This window comes from Symsagittifera roscoffensis, chromosome 4 (assembly GCF_963678635.1).
Source record: "Symsagittifera roscoffensis chromosome 4, txSymRosc1.1, whole genome shotgun sequence".
NCBI classification, from domain to species: Eukaryota; Metazoa; Xenacoelomorpha; order Acoela; family Convolutidae; genus Symsagittifera; species Symsagittifera roscoffensis.
Window position 1 is genome coordinate 65,075,728 of NC_087065.1, and position 13,402 is coordinate 65,089,129.

At 38.8% G+C, this 13,402-nt stretch overlaps 1 protein-coding gene across 1 annotated transcript in view; it reads left to right on the forward strand.

The window, feature by feature from the left end:
- The window catches only part of LOC134844137 (uncharacterized), a 35,619-nt gene that overhangs the window by 15,849 nt on the left and 6,368 nt on the right, over window positions 1–13,402 (forward strand). Inside the window, exons 6-11 of the mRNA XM_063860655.1 lie at window positions 3,735–3,885; window positions 6,457–6,469; window positions 6,898–7,151; window positions 7,342–7,455; window positions 9,259–9,500; window positions 9,859–10,026. Coding sequence (XP_063716725.1) covers window positions 3,735–3,885; window positions 6,457–6,469; window positions 6,898–7,151; window positions 7,342–7,455; window positions 9,259–9,500; window positions 9,859–10,026 — 942 coding nt within the window. The remainder of the gene's footprint in view (window positions 1–3,734; window positions 3,886–6,456; window positions 6,470–6,897; window positions 7,152–7,341; window positions 7,456–9,258; window positions 9,501–9,858; window positions 10,027–13,402) is intronic.

The window sequence follows — 13,402 nt, forward strand, 5'->3', positions numbered from 1 at the left end:
TTAATTTTGTTTTGTTTAAGGTTGCAATCAGTTAGCAAAAGTAAATAAAGCTGCTATTTTTGAGCACCTTCCATTCGGCAGTTATCCAAAACACTTCGCGCAAAACTTCGGGTCAAAATTGATTCCGGTTTATGTCTTTTTCAGATCCGGTTCGCTAAATGAGCTCCATTGTTGTGGAAAAATGCATTGAGCCAAAAGTGAGTAAATTGGTTTTTTTCTGGGTGCTCACTAGGCTACGTTTTGTATAATTTGAAATTTGAATTACTTTACCAGCTTCATACACAACGCCAAAAGCAATACATTTTGCCTGGAGGGAGATCCTAAAGAGCAGTACTGCTCATCGAGTAGGATATCCTGGAGAGTAAAAAGAAGACAGCCAGCATCAACTGAACAAACAAATTAACTTAAGGGCTGAAGTTAAAAAACAGTTTATAGAGGTCCTGATTGTCTTTTAGGTGAGATTGAAAAACTGTCTATAAAATCTCAAAGAGCTAACTTGCGACACTTCATATATATTCACCGGTATCAAGTCATTTTGTTTTAAATAGTTAAAGGCCTGCACAATTCTAACTGTAAGCGATCTCTGTTTAGTGAGTGTAGAAAAATTTGACACTTTAATTACGCCTTTGCTTTGCTCCTGGTACATGGTCCACTTTTTTGGAGTAAATCTGAAATCTGGGACAGAGAACTCTTTTTTTGTGCGATCGCAATTTCATAAACAATTATTTAAACATCTCAAAAAGTATAAATCAAAAACAGTAAGCAATCTGTTTTCGTCCATGGTTTCCTTGATTGATTGATTCATATCTACATTTGAAAACATTGCTCTTATGATTCTTTTTTGTAGTTTCATTATCTCGGTAAGGTGAGGTTGGGATGTATCGCCGTGTATTAAAATCCATAAGGGATTTTAGGAATTACTTATGCTTTGTAGAAGCGAAACATCTGCTGTTTGGAAAAAATATACCTAGCTTTCCAGACAATGCCACAAAATTTGGTTAACTTTTGCACACAAGTTCAATGTGAAATTTTAAAGTAAGTTTCTTATCAAAAAAAATTCTTAAATATTTACACACAATTGTAATTTGAACTGAAGTACCAAAAGCAAAGTAATCTTTTGAAAAGTTTCTACCAAATTTCATTATTTGAGTTGTACCAGGATTGACACAAAATCCATCCGTTTTGAACCAGAAATAGCTTATTTCCACGGCTCAACAAACCTAATCAAGTCTAGCTCAAACTAAAGACCTAGTCGATTCGTAATAAAAGACGATGAACCAAAACTCTGAGTCGCAAAGCGGAAAAGCAGACAACGACGACAAAAGTAGGAACTAATCGAGCCGGAAATTTTCTCAATACTATATATGCTGCATTAAATGGAGCTGTAAACTCAATTTATTAAGCCGCATTTTTTCATATATCGCAAATTTTTTTTTCTGTATTGCATATTGTAGTATCATCAGTAAATAGAACAACCTCAGATCCTTCAGCAATTTTCGGAAGATCATTTATATATCAAAAACAAAAACGGACCTAAAACCGACCTTTGCGGTACTCCACATGACATAGAGCGACTGGAAGATATTTTGATTTCAGTTTCAACAAATTTAAACCGGTTTGTATAGTAATTTTTCAGAAGACCATGATCTTGCCTCTGAGGCCGTATTTTTCAAATTTTGCCAAAAGAAGATCATGATTTATGGTATCAAATGCTTTTTTGAGATTAACAAGGCATGATTGACCAACCAATTTTTTTGTCCCATTCCTCTCTAATGAGTTTGGTGAATTCAGTTAATGCGTCCACGCATGACTTTTTCTTTTGAAATCCAAACAGTTTTTCATAAAGAATCTTCTGTTGGTTAGCAAAGTTATACAGAAGTTTTATAGGAGGGTAACTGAGCGCAACAATTGAAAAAAACAATATCCGACTGGTTGGTTTCAATAATCTAAAAATTGGACTCATTAGTTTAAGTCCATTTGGTCGCCTACTCGCAAAACTGCGCAAACATTAGATATCATTTCAAAAAAAAGTGAATTGATCAATAAGAATTAAGCTCCTGATGAGTCATGTTCTTTGGTTGTCATTGCTTTCCAATGTCGTAATCAGCTGCGCATCTAGGATTTTTAGAGATGGAAATTTTCGTTAAAAAAAAATTTTTAGGTCGACCAATTGGCTTTCCGATCTCTCTTAAAAGGCAAAGTGATCCCATTTTGCCAAAAGTTTCTTCATCGCTGACAATTTTTGCAATAGTTTTATGATTTTTGTGGAAGTTTTGACCCAAAAATTTCAATTTTAAGCGCCCGCCCCCACCTGAATACAAAGAATCCAAGGAAAAACAAAGAGAATCAGTTCCTGAACAAAAATCACAAATTGTCCGATCTGAGTGATTTAGGAAAATTAAGTTGAAACTATAGAAAGACAATTGAAAGAAAAAATTTTCATTTTCTTTGTCATTGTTTTTATTTATTCTGAACTTTTTGGTATTTGCTTGTTTCAGCTAAAAACTACAGAAAGGTGTTAATTGCTAAAATAACAAAATTTTAGTTGGAAGGCCAGCCTTTCATCAAACTTCATTAATTGCGTCTGAAAATCGAAACTTTTAATTTCTAATGTAGATTACAAAATCAACAACAATAGGTTTAAAAGTGATCTCAAACGTAACTCCTATGGGTTACCATAAAATACCTATAAATAGTCGGAAAAACAGCTTCTTTTTCTTCTTTTGTTGCGAGCTGTCGCGTTGCCAAACAACACATTGACCCCATAGTTTCAAACACACACGTGAAAATTATATCAATTAGGGTATATATTAATTGGAATAGATTGCATGCATGGTTTTTGCTTTAATCTGAATTATTTTTATTTTGGATTTTGATCCTCGTTTTTTTTTCAATCAAGCAACTACTTTTCCACTACTCAAAGTCGAATATCCTTTTTGTTAATGCAACAAAAAAACTAACACTTTATTCGCAGTTTGGAGATAAATTGAAAAGAAAAGAGTATGTCAAATTCACATTCACAGATACATTGGTTTAATTTGTTCGCAGTAACATTGGTGTAATTTGTTTGTTAGTAACAAAAAAATATATTCATCAAAGGAGAAATTTAAATGAATTTGAACTTGCTCCATGAAAGCTTACCATAAATTTTCATTGTATACATTTCATGAAATCATTAGGTGTCTTCATTTTTACTTTTCAGTTTTTTCTTTAAGTCAATGCGAAATCTGACGTTATACTCTGATAAATGTTATTCCAAATTGTAATTGATCTTTGGAAAACAAAACTGATCTTTTTTTTCATATATCTGGATTGCCATGGGCTCTTTAAGTTCCTGGCAGGAATTCCAGGGTTTCCTCCTGGCTATGTAACCCGGGTTTCAATACAACAAGCAATTCTAAGATATTTTGTATAATTTTTAAGAAGTGAAACTTATCTAACATTTCAGAAAATCGAAATTAAAAAAATATTACAAAATTTGATGAGACCGTTTGATTTCAGTTATAGCTCTCTCAGCTGTTTGAATTATTGTTTAAATAAGGTTTTTGATAGATATTACCAGTGGCGAGCGCAGAAGTTTTTCTAGGGGGGGGGGGGGGGGTGGGGTGGTTTTTTTTGTCGGCATTTTTTTAATGTCGACCAATTTGATTTTCCGAGCTCTCTGAAAATACTATAAGGACCCTATTTTGTCGAAAAAACAATATTATCCAGACTCTGTTTTGTTACAATGAAAGGGCGATCTTGTCGACACTGCCTCACCAGTTGACGAGCAACATCCAGTACCTGATTGAACAGAAGATAGCCTCTTTGGACAGGGAGAAGAAAGACAACAATGACGTCATTAACGGACAATGTCGTTGTGAAATGAATCTGGAACTACCCCAGGTAATTTTTTCGAGCTTCTACGTTCCTAATAGAGCAGAAAGAAAACAGTTGATTCTACGTTTAATACAACCATATCGCTTTTTGACATCTAGTTTGTTCTTTTGGGTCAAAAGATAAGCCAAAACCTCGAGCTGGGAGGTGAAAATACAAACCTACTAGATTTTCAATTCATTATTGAATGCTGATGTTCCTCCAATTATATGCCGTATCCAATTATCTGGCAATTTTTCTGCAGTGGAAATTGTTGACTTACCCGCGGGTTCAAGCAGCTCACGTAAAGTATCGACCTTTAAAGTCGAGCACGATGCCAGCGCACGGATGAAAATGAGTGGTCAGGTCAGGGGCTTGAGTCGAGCTCAAATTCGAAAAATATTTCGACTTCTGTTCAAACTTATCTCCGAGAACAGTCAAAATATAACTGAGCACCGAGCACGGTCGAAATATACCTCAAGCACGGTCGAAATATAACTCAAGCACGGTCGAAATATACCTCAAGCACGGTCGAAATATACCTCAAGCAGGGTCGAAATATAACTCGAGCACCGAGCACGGTCAAAATATACCTCAAGCAGGGTCGAAATATAACTCGAGCACCGAGCACGGTCAAAATATACCTCAAGCACGGTCGAAATATACCTCAAGCAGGGTCGAAATATACCTCAAGCAGGGTCGAAATATACCTCAAGCACGGTCAAAATATACCTCAAGCAAGGTCGAAATATAACTCGAGCACCGAGCACGGTCAAAATATACCTCAAGCAGGGTCGAAATATAACTCGAGCACCGAGCACGGTCAAAATATACCTCAAGCACGGTCGAAATATACCTCAAGCAGGGTCGAAATATACCTCAAGCACGGTCGAAATATACCTCAAGCACGGTCAAAATATACCTCAAGCAGGGTCGAAATATAACTCGAGCACCGAGCACGGTCAAAATATACCTCAAGCACGGTCGAAATATACCTCAAGCAGGGTCGAAATATACCTGGAGCACGGTCAAAATATGCCCCCAGCGCAGCTGAAACAAAATATACCTAAAGCATGGCCGAAATATCCCTCGAGCACGGTCGAAGTATACCTCGAGCACGGTCGAAGTATACCTCGAGCACATTCAAAATATACCTCGAGCTCGGTTGAATTATACTTCGAGCACATTCAAAATATACCTCGAGCACATTGAAAATATACCTCGAGCACGGTCGAAATATCCCTCGAGCACGGTCGAAGTATACCTCGAGCACGGTCAAAATATACATCGAGCACGGTCGAAAAACACCTCGAGCTCGGTCGAAAAATATGGTCAAAAAATAGCCCATATTGTCAAAAAATAGCACGAGAACGGTCAAAAAATAACACTTTCGACACCCATCTCCAGCACGGTCGAAACATGCATCAAGCACGGCACAAAAATCTCGGGCACGGTCGAAACATAAATCGAGTTCAGTCAAAACATACCTTGAGCACGGCCGAAACATACCTTGAGCACGGCTGAAACATTCCTCGAGTACGGTCAAAAAAACTTCATGCACGGTCGAAACATAACATGAGCACGGACGAAACATACCTCAAACACGATCGAACGATACTTGATCACTGTCAAAGCATACCTCAAGCACGGTCAAAACAAACTTCAGGCACGGTCGAAACATACGTCGAGCACGGTTTAAGCAAGCCTTGAGCACGTTCGAAACATAAATCGAGCTTGGTCGAGCACGGCCACCAAAACCTACCTTGAGCTCGATCGAAACATACTTCGAGCACGTTTGAAACATACCTTGAGCATGTTAAAACATACCTCGAGCACATTCAAACTATACCTAGGGTACAGACAAAACATCTCTAGCACGGTCGGAATACACATCGAGTACGGTCAAAAAATACCCAGAGCATGGTCAAAACGCACCTCGATCACGGTCGAAAATTACTTTAAGCGCAATCGAAACAGACCTCGAGCACGATCGAAGTATACCACGAGCCCAGTCGATATATATATACCTCGAACATGATCGAACCATACCTTGAGCAATTTCAAAGCATACCTCAAGCACGGTCGAAACAAATACGTGAATGATCGGAATAATTGTCGAGCACGGTCGGAACATACTCCGAGAACGGTCGAAACATACCTCGAATACTCTCAAACATACATCGAGTGTAGTCGAAACATACATTTCTAACGTCAAAAAGGCACGGTTGAAAAATACATTTGATTCCGCGCACAAATTTTTGTAACGTAAATTTTGCGGTAAATTAGTTTTTTTGCCGATGCCGCAACGAGCGAATGTAGCCAGTTGTTCCGGATTCAGCAAAATTAAGGGGATTCCCCAAATGTCAATGGATTCAGCAAATTTTTGCGGATTCTGCCCACAATTTGCGGATTCCGCTTACACTTCAAGAAAATCAAAGAAAAGTAACAATGTTGTGGGTTGCGCGACATACTGTTTTTGGCCTGAATCCGCTAACAATTCGCAAAATACGCAGTTTGGCCTGGTAATGTTCTCCTATTACTAAATTGCAAAGCATCAAAATTTGAGCAAAGGCATAATGTCAATTATACGTTTTGTTATAGCTTGTCGTAGAAGGTGAGTAAACAATTTATGACTTCATGCGACCCTTGCAATTTAAAATAAGGTTTAGAAAAATAGCAATTGAGAAATTTTGGAAACATATTTGAAGACCTATTCTTTTGTCGATTCCGCTCAACAATCTCCTCCCTTTCTTGAATGCAACAAACTTACACTTGTCAATACAAAGCTCTGGTGCTAATTTACTGTATTCATTTATAGGGGTGGAGATTCTTTTGTAGTACTACAGGGGGGGGGGGGGGGTAGTTAAGTAGACGCTTTGCTGGATTCTGTAGGCCCATTCCAATTGAAATTAAAACTTCCAAATTGTTTGGTTTTCAATGAATCTTATGCGTCTTATTTGGAGAATGAATTCATGGGCTGACCTTCCAATACTTTTATAAATTTCCAACCCAATTTTTTTCCAATTGAAATACTTCTTGCAGGTATGAAACAAGAAATCGGTCAAGAGGATCTTAAATTACGGAACTTAAGAGAAGTTTACGTAACGAAAGAGCAATACATCCAGTGCCTCAAATCTTCAGACAACATTGCCCAAAACCTCCACACCTCGACCTCCTTCAAACCACGTGACTTCAAAACCCTTAGAGGTTCTAATCCTCTGGGCATGGGCGGGGCTACTGCTGCGAGTCTGTTTGCTGATGAGAGCAGCAAACGCTCCGTCGAAATACCAGAACTGGTACATGTTTGAAATTATTCTTTCACTTATTCTTCTAGCACGCCTTTTTCTAAGGTTAGTTCAAAAGAACGCTCAAATCAACACACTAATAAGACATGTGGATATTTCATTTGAAAGACCCCTCGAAAACACTCTGATATGATCTACTTCACTAAATTTACAATTTTCGCACATATTTTGTGCTTTTTAGGAGTGGGGGAGAGTTCCTCTGTACCTGCATGACAGGGGTGACGCCGACATTGCAGTGTGCACTCTGCTTCAGAAGGGATCACTAGAGAGTGTGGATCATCTTCTTAACCTAATTGTAAGTTTCAGCTCGATCATCGTAAGAATTAAAACAGGAAAATTTGGTACACCAGAATATTGAATACCAGAATTATACCAAGTGCATTCTTTTTTTGGAGCACGTAAGCTTTAGCAACCGAAAAGTTGCTGTGGAGTTTTTTGTTGTTACTGCCACTTAATGTGAGGAAAAACTTTGGCTTCGAGTGTGTTTTAGCTTTTTTGTACTTTTTTGCCACGCAAAATCAGGTATTTTAGATGATCCTAGGCCCGGATCGAGGTTGTGGTTTTATGATCAGACGGTCGCGACCAAATTTCGGTATTTCCAGACCGCCGCGATCAAAGTTGGATATTTTTAGACCGCAGCAAACAAAGTTTGATATTTCTAGACTTTGCAGAGCGAAGCAATGTGTCCGCGACCAGCGCGACCGAATGAAAGTTAGCTGCGACCGGCGCGACCCAATGAAAGCTAACCGCGACCGAAAGAATGAAAGTTAACCGCGACCGAAAGTTAGTGGCGTCGGTGGAAAAATTAGTCGCGGTGGTCGAAAAATTATCAGTGGCGGTCGAAAAATTAGTTGCGGCGGTCGGAAAATGAGTAGCGGCGGTCAAAAAACTTGTCACGGCATGGTCGGAAAATTACGCGGCAAATTAACAATCGGCGCGATCAAATAAAAGTTAACAGCAATCGGGGAAAAACAACTAGAGAAAAATGTTTCGAAAGCAATTGATGCAGTTAAAACAATCGACTGAAGATTTTTTCAACCGAAAAAAAAGAACTGAACGGAAAAAATTTGTCTGGCCGAGAAGTGTATATATGTATGTATGTATGTATGTATGTATGTATGTATGTATGTATGTATGTATGTATGTATGTATGTATGTATGTATGTATGTATGTATGTATGTATGTATGTATGTATGTATGTATGTATGTATGTATGTATGTAAGTATGTATGTATGTATGTATGTATGTATGTATGTATGTATGTATGTATGTATGTATGTATGTATGTATGTATGTATGTATGTATGTATGTATGTATGTATGTATGTATGTATGTATGTATGTATGTATGTATGTATGTATGTATGTATGTTTGTATGTATGTATGTATGTATGTATGTATGTATGTATGTATGTATGTATGTATGTATGTATGTATGTATGTATGTATGTATGTATGTATGTATGTATGTAAGTATGTATGTATGTATGTATGTATGTATGTATGTATGTATGTATGTATGTATGTATGTATGTATGTATGTATGTATGTATGTATGTATGTATGTATGTATGTATGTATGTATGTATGTATGTATGTATGTATGTATGTATGTATGTATGTATGTATGTATGTAAGTATGTATGTATGTATGTGTGTATGTATGTATGTATATGATGAGTCGTGATTTGAACTATTAAGCAGGCTTATAATAGGGTGATCTACTGTTTTATGCCGTGAAAACTTTGTCAGCCACTTAGAATTTTTTTTTATTTCAAAAGAAATTCAAAACAAATAAAACTGCAGTTCAGTATGCCTAATTTACAATTACTATCGTTTTCGCTTGTATTCAAAGCTTTTGTTAATATCTTCTGATTAAACCAAGAACAAAAAAACTAAGCAATAAATTAAAATTATTCTTCAAAGTTTCTTTCAGCCACTCAGGATTTGTTTGACCAATTTTATAACCAGATCCTCACTTAAAGAAGTGGACTATCATTAGTTAGGCTGCACAGTCTTTAGAAGATCCTCTGCGATTCGCAGACACGAACTTTTATCCTCTCACTGAGACAAGATGCATTTTGAATGATTTCAGAATATTCTCTTGAGCAAAGCTAAAACCCAGTTCGATGAACTCTTCCACAGCAAGAGCATAATGTCCAACTCCAAAATACAAGAACATGCAGCCGTAGTTTTCAACAACATGGAGCGCAATCCAGAGTTTGAGGTGTTACAGACACTGCAGATGGTGAAGGCAGAGGGGGGCTTAACAGGGACGGGGGGAGGCAGCAGCAGCTCCGGCAACAAGTCCTCCTCTTCTTCAGCCGCAAATTCGAAGTACCAGCTCGGAGAGCACGATTTAATTTATAAAGAAACAGCCAGAATCACCAAAAATTCTATAAAACCATAGAATAACATTTTCAAAATAACTCCATGCAACTTTGAATTTTCAGAAAGCTTTGAAAAATGATGACCCGAGATTTTTTTCAAATTGCAGTAATGGTCAGGTTCCTGGTGAAATGAGCGTACACTTCATCTCCTTTGGTCATCCTTGGGAGATGAGAGCTTCTTTCTCAACCCTTGCGAATTCGAAACATCAGTTAGGCTCTGTAAATATTTGGCGGTTACTTCAATAGCTGTTTTTATAATTTTCATGTCTCATATTAATTTAGAACACTTAGTTTTGTTCGCCTAGAGCGGACAGATTGTTTGGAGTGGACCTGATGACTGGATCTCTGAGTGGCCGTGAAGACTATGAGCAGACGAGTGCCGAGTCGAAGAGGACATTCGCTCTCATTCAGGGACTAATAGAGCAGAACACACAGAGCTCCAGGCCTGGATACCCCGCAGAGATACATATCAAGTAGGTCATGTTTGCATGAGAATACGCCCTCGCCGATCAAGTTAACCGCGCAATTTGTTGTTCCGATTTTCGAAAAAAAAACGGAATATTTATGCTTGTGGTAGTTTTTTTGTTCAGTCAATTTTCGGTCATCGAAATAATAGGTTTTTACTAAATTTTTTTATATTCATTGAAGGTGTCGACTGAAATTAAATGTAAGAAGATATTTTACTTTCGATCTTTTTTTTGCTATGGTTTCAAAATTATCAATTTGGCCATGTTCTGAACTAATTTTGAGGCTAGTGTGATATGCGTTGCGATTTCAAATGAAAACAAGTTGTAATTCAATACTTTCTTCTGAATATTGAATTTAGTTTTTTCTTTTCTTTGTTTTGGTATTGGTTACTGAGATCTAGATCAGTGCTGAAAATTCTGATCTCTCACTTAGTCTCAATGTCATCACACACTGTGACCTTCAGTATACCATAAAAGTAATAAGTAAGCACCGTAGGTTGGTTGTACATACATAAACAATTACTGCTACTGCAGTAGCGGTATGACACACCCCCCTCGGTAAAGGAAATAAATTATACAACATAAGTAGGATAATTTTTGTAAAAAGAGTTCACTGTACTCAGTTCACAAGAAAGTTGCTGGGTTACTTGAAGGTTTAGTTTATAGAATTTTCAATTTTCTTCCAGCTCTATTTCCCAACTCGGGTTCCATTCCACTCCTTCATCTAGCGTAGCATACCCAAAGTTTCGCATGAATAAGTGTCGTTCGAGCCGTCTTATTTTCGATTCTACCGGTCTGTCGCTTCGTTCCTTGAAGTCTCTTAGTTGATTTCGATATTCCTGAAGTGCTGTTTTCAGGAGTGCTCCCCCTGTCAGATTCTCTGATATCTCTTTAATCGAGTGCTTTATCGGGTCACCAAAGCGTTTCGGTTCCTTGTTTTTCGTTTGCCTGGAGCTTCGTCTGATACCCGACTCTTCGGTACTCGACTCATCCAAGAATCCCTGTGGTGGTTCGAATGTCGTATCTTTCTCCGAAATTTGTTGTGGGTTTTCTCTAATTTCGTCTGCAACTCGCTGAAATCCTCGTTTTGATAAATGATCTGCATATTTTTCCCACTCGGACGGTGCTAAATTTCGATTGTGGAATGTGTCGATTATGTCCTCTGGAGGTGTCTGGGAATCAATACATTTCAATTTCGACCTCTGTTTTGATTTAGGTGTAGAGCTTGTCTGAGTTTTATGATCTAATTTTCCCGACTTTGAAGTAGATTGCTCCTGCTCCGGATCGGCTGCCGTCGCAGTTTGGCTTACCCCCTGTTGTTGCTTGTTTTGGTTTTTCTTTTCTTTCACTTTCTTCCCCGTCTTCTTTTTATCGCTTTCCTTTGTAGTTGAACTTGGACCCGCCAGATTTGGTTTTGCCCTCCTAATTGCCAAGTTCAGGCCTCCCCCTGCTTCCGTGTCTTTTGAAGTCACTACTGTTTGGCTCTTTTGGAAACTATCTATGGGATTCGTCGCATCTGCGATCTCCATGTCTCGTTGCAGTTCTTCATCGGACCCCAACTCCTCCGGTAATTCGGGGGAACTGATCCTTTGAAACTTTTTCGTAGGTTCCGCTGATGGACTCTTACTCGCACTCCGCTGATTTTCCTGTGTCAGCACTGTTTTCGATTTTGCAATATCTGACTTCCGATAGATAGAGCCTGTAGACGTCTTGGTCGTTGAGTCTGTTTCTGAAGCGATTTTCCCCTTTAATTGTTTTGTGAGTGCTTGTCCCCTTTTTCTTAGCGGGTCCTTTCCAACTATTGTCTTAGGCGGGGATTTACATTGATCTTCAACTTTGTCTTCAATAAATCCTTTCTCCCATGAATATATCATCTCCTTTCGTAGATCAGGATTTAGTAGTCCAGTCTCGTCCACTAATCGTCTCAGTGGGCTTGTATCCCTGCTGAGTTGTCCTTTGCGTACTATTTTGAGGTTCTCTCTTGATTGGTCAATTCTGCGTTTCAATTGGGAAGCCGTCAGCGCTGAGCGTTTCAAGTGTTGTTTGTCTAAATAGTCTGAATTGTTTAAAAACCTATCCCTCACAATTTTAAATTGCGTTTTTGGTAGTCTGCCAAAATGCGCTTGAAATGGGGATACTTGAATGGTTTTCTGCTTGTTCCACCGCAAATATCTCATTGTAATACTAAGACATAATTTGATCGATTTATTACTTTCTTCGAGCAACATCACCCCCAGTCTTCTTTTTATAGTTTGGATTGTACGTTCTACCAAACCACAGCCTTGGTGGTCCCCCACCGGACAGAATTTTTGCTCGATATTGAGTTCCGAACAAAATTTTTTCAGCGTTTTGCCTTTAAAGCCTGAAAATTGATCCGAGCGAAATGATTCGGGAATCCCATGTGTGTCGATATACGATCTCAAAAATGTTACTGTACACTTCCCATTTGTAGATTTTGTAACCTTCACCGATGGAAATATTGAAAATCGATCTATAGCTACTAAGAGGTAGATTTTTTTCCTTTTTGATTTTCTATGGGCCCCGCGTAATCTAATTGTACTTCCTGTCCCGGCTGCGTGAGCGGTGGCAGTGGTTTTGACGCGTTTTTCGAAATAAGATATTTTACATTCTTACCGTATCTGGTACAGCTACGGCACTCCTCGGCTAGATTCACAATGTCCTTGTTCATATGCGGCCACCACAGGTATTGTGAAGCTCCTAGCATAGCTTCTTGGCCTGGATGCCCTCGATGTATTCGTTTGAGAACAGCTTGTCTTAGTTGGACTGGGACCGCTAGCCGATTATTCACCAAAATGCAGTCGTCCTGCACTGCCATCTGTGACCACAATGTGTTCGTATAAGGTCCCATCAATTCGAAGCCTTGTTTGTCCCCTCTTTCTATCACTCGTCTAAGGCGGTCCATCCATGTGTCTTCGGTGGTTAATTCGGCCAACAGACTTTTGTCAAACAGTTTTGCCAAATTTTCCAGGGTCTCCTCTTGCTGCTGCTTTGGCCGTTTTAGTTTTCCCAACGTCTTCGGCAGTTCAATTGCACACACTTCTTCTTCACTCTCAGCCTCTTCTGTGGTCATCAGGTCCATTTCTATGACCTCCACCTCGCTTAACTTTCTTTCCGCCGATGCGGTTGGTTTGTGTATCGCTGAACTTTGTCCATATTCTGAGCTGTCCCTGACCTCCTCTGTGTGTGCCACCAATTCTCTATTGGGTCCCCGTATGTTTTCTTCTCCGCCAATTAGTTGCCAGAATGAAAGAAGTCTCTGATCTGCTTGTCGTTGTTGATCTGGTTCGAGCTGCCATTTCACTCTTGATGCCTGCCTAGTTTCACTGTCGGAGCTATCCCTATTTTTACGGCCACCTCTTAT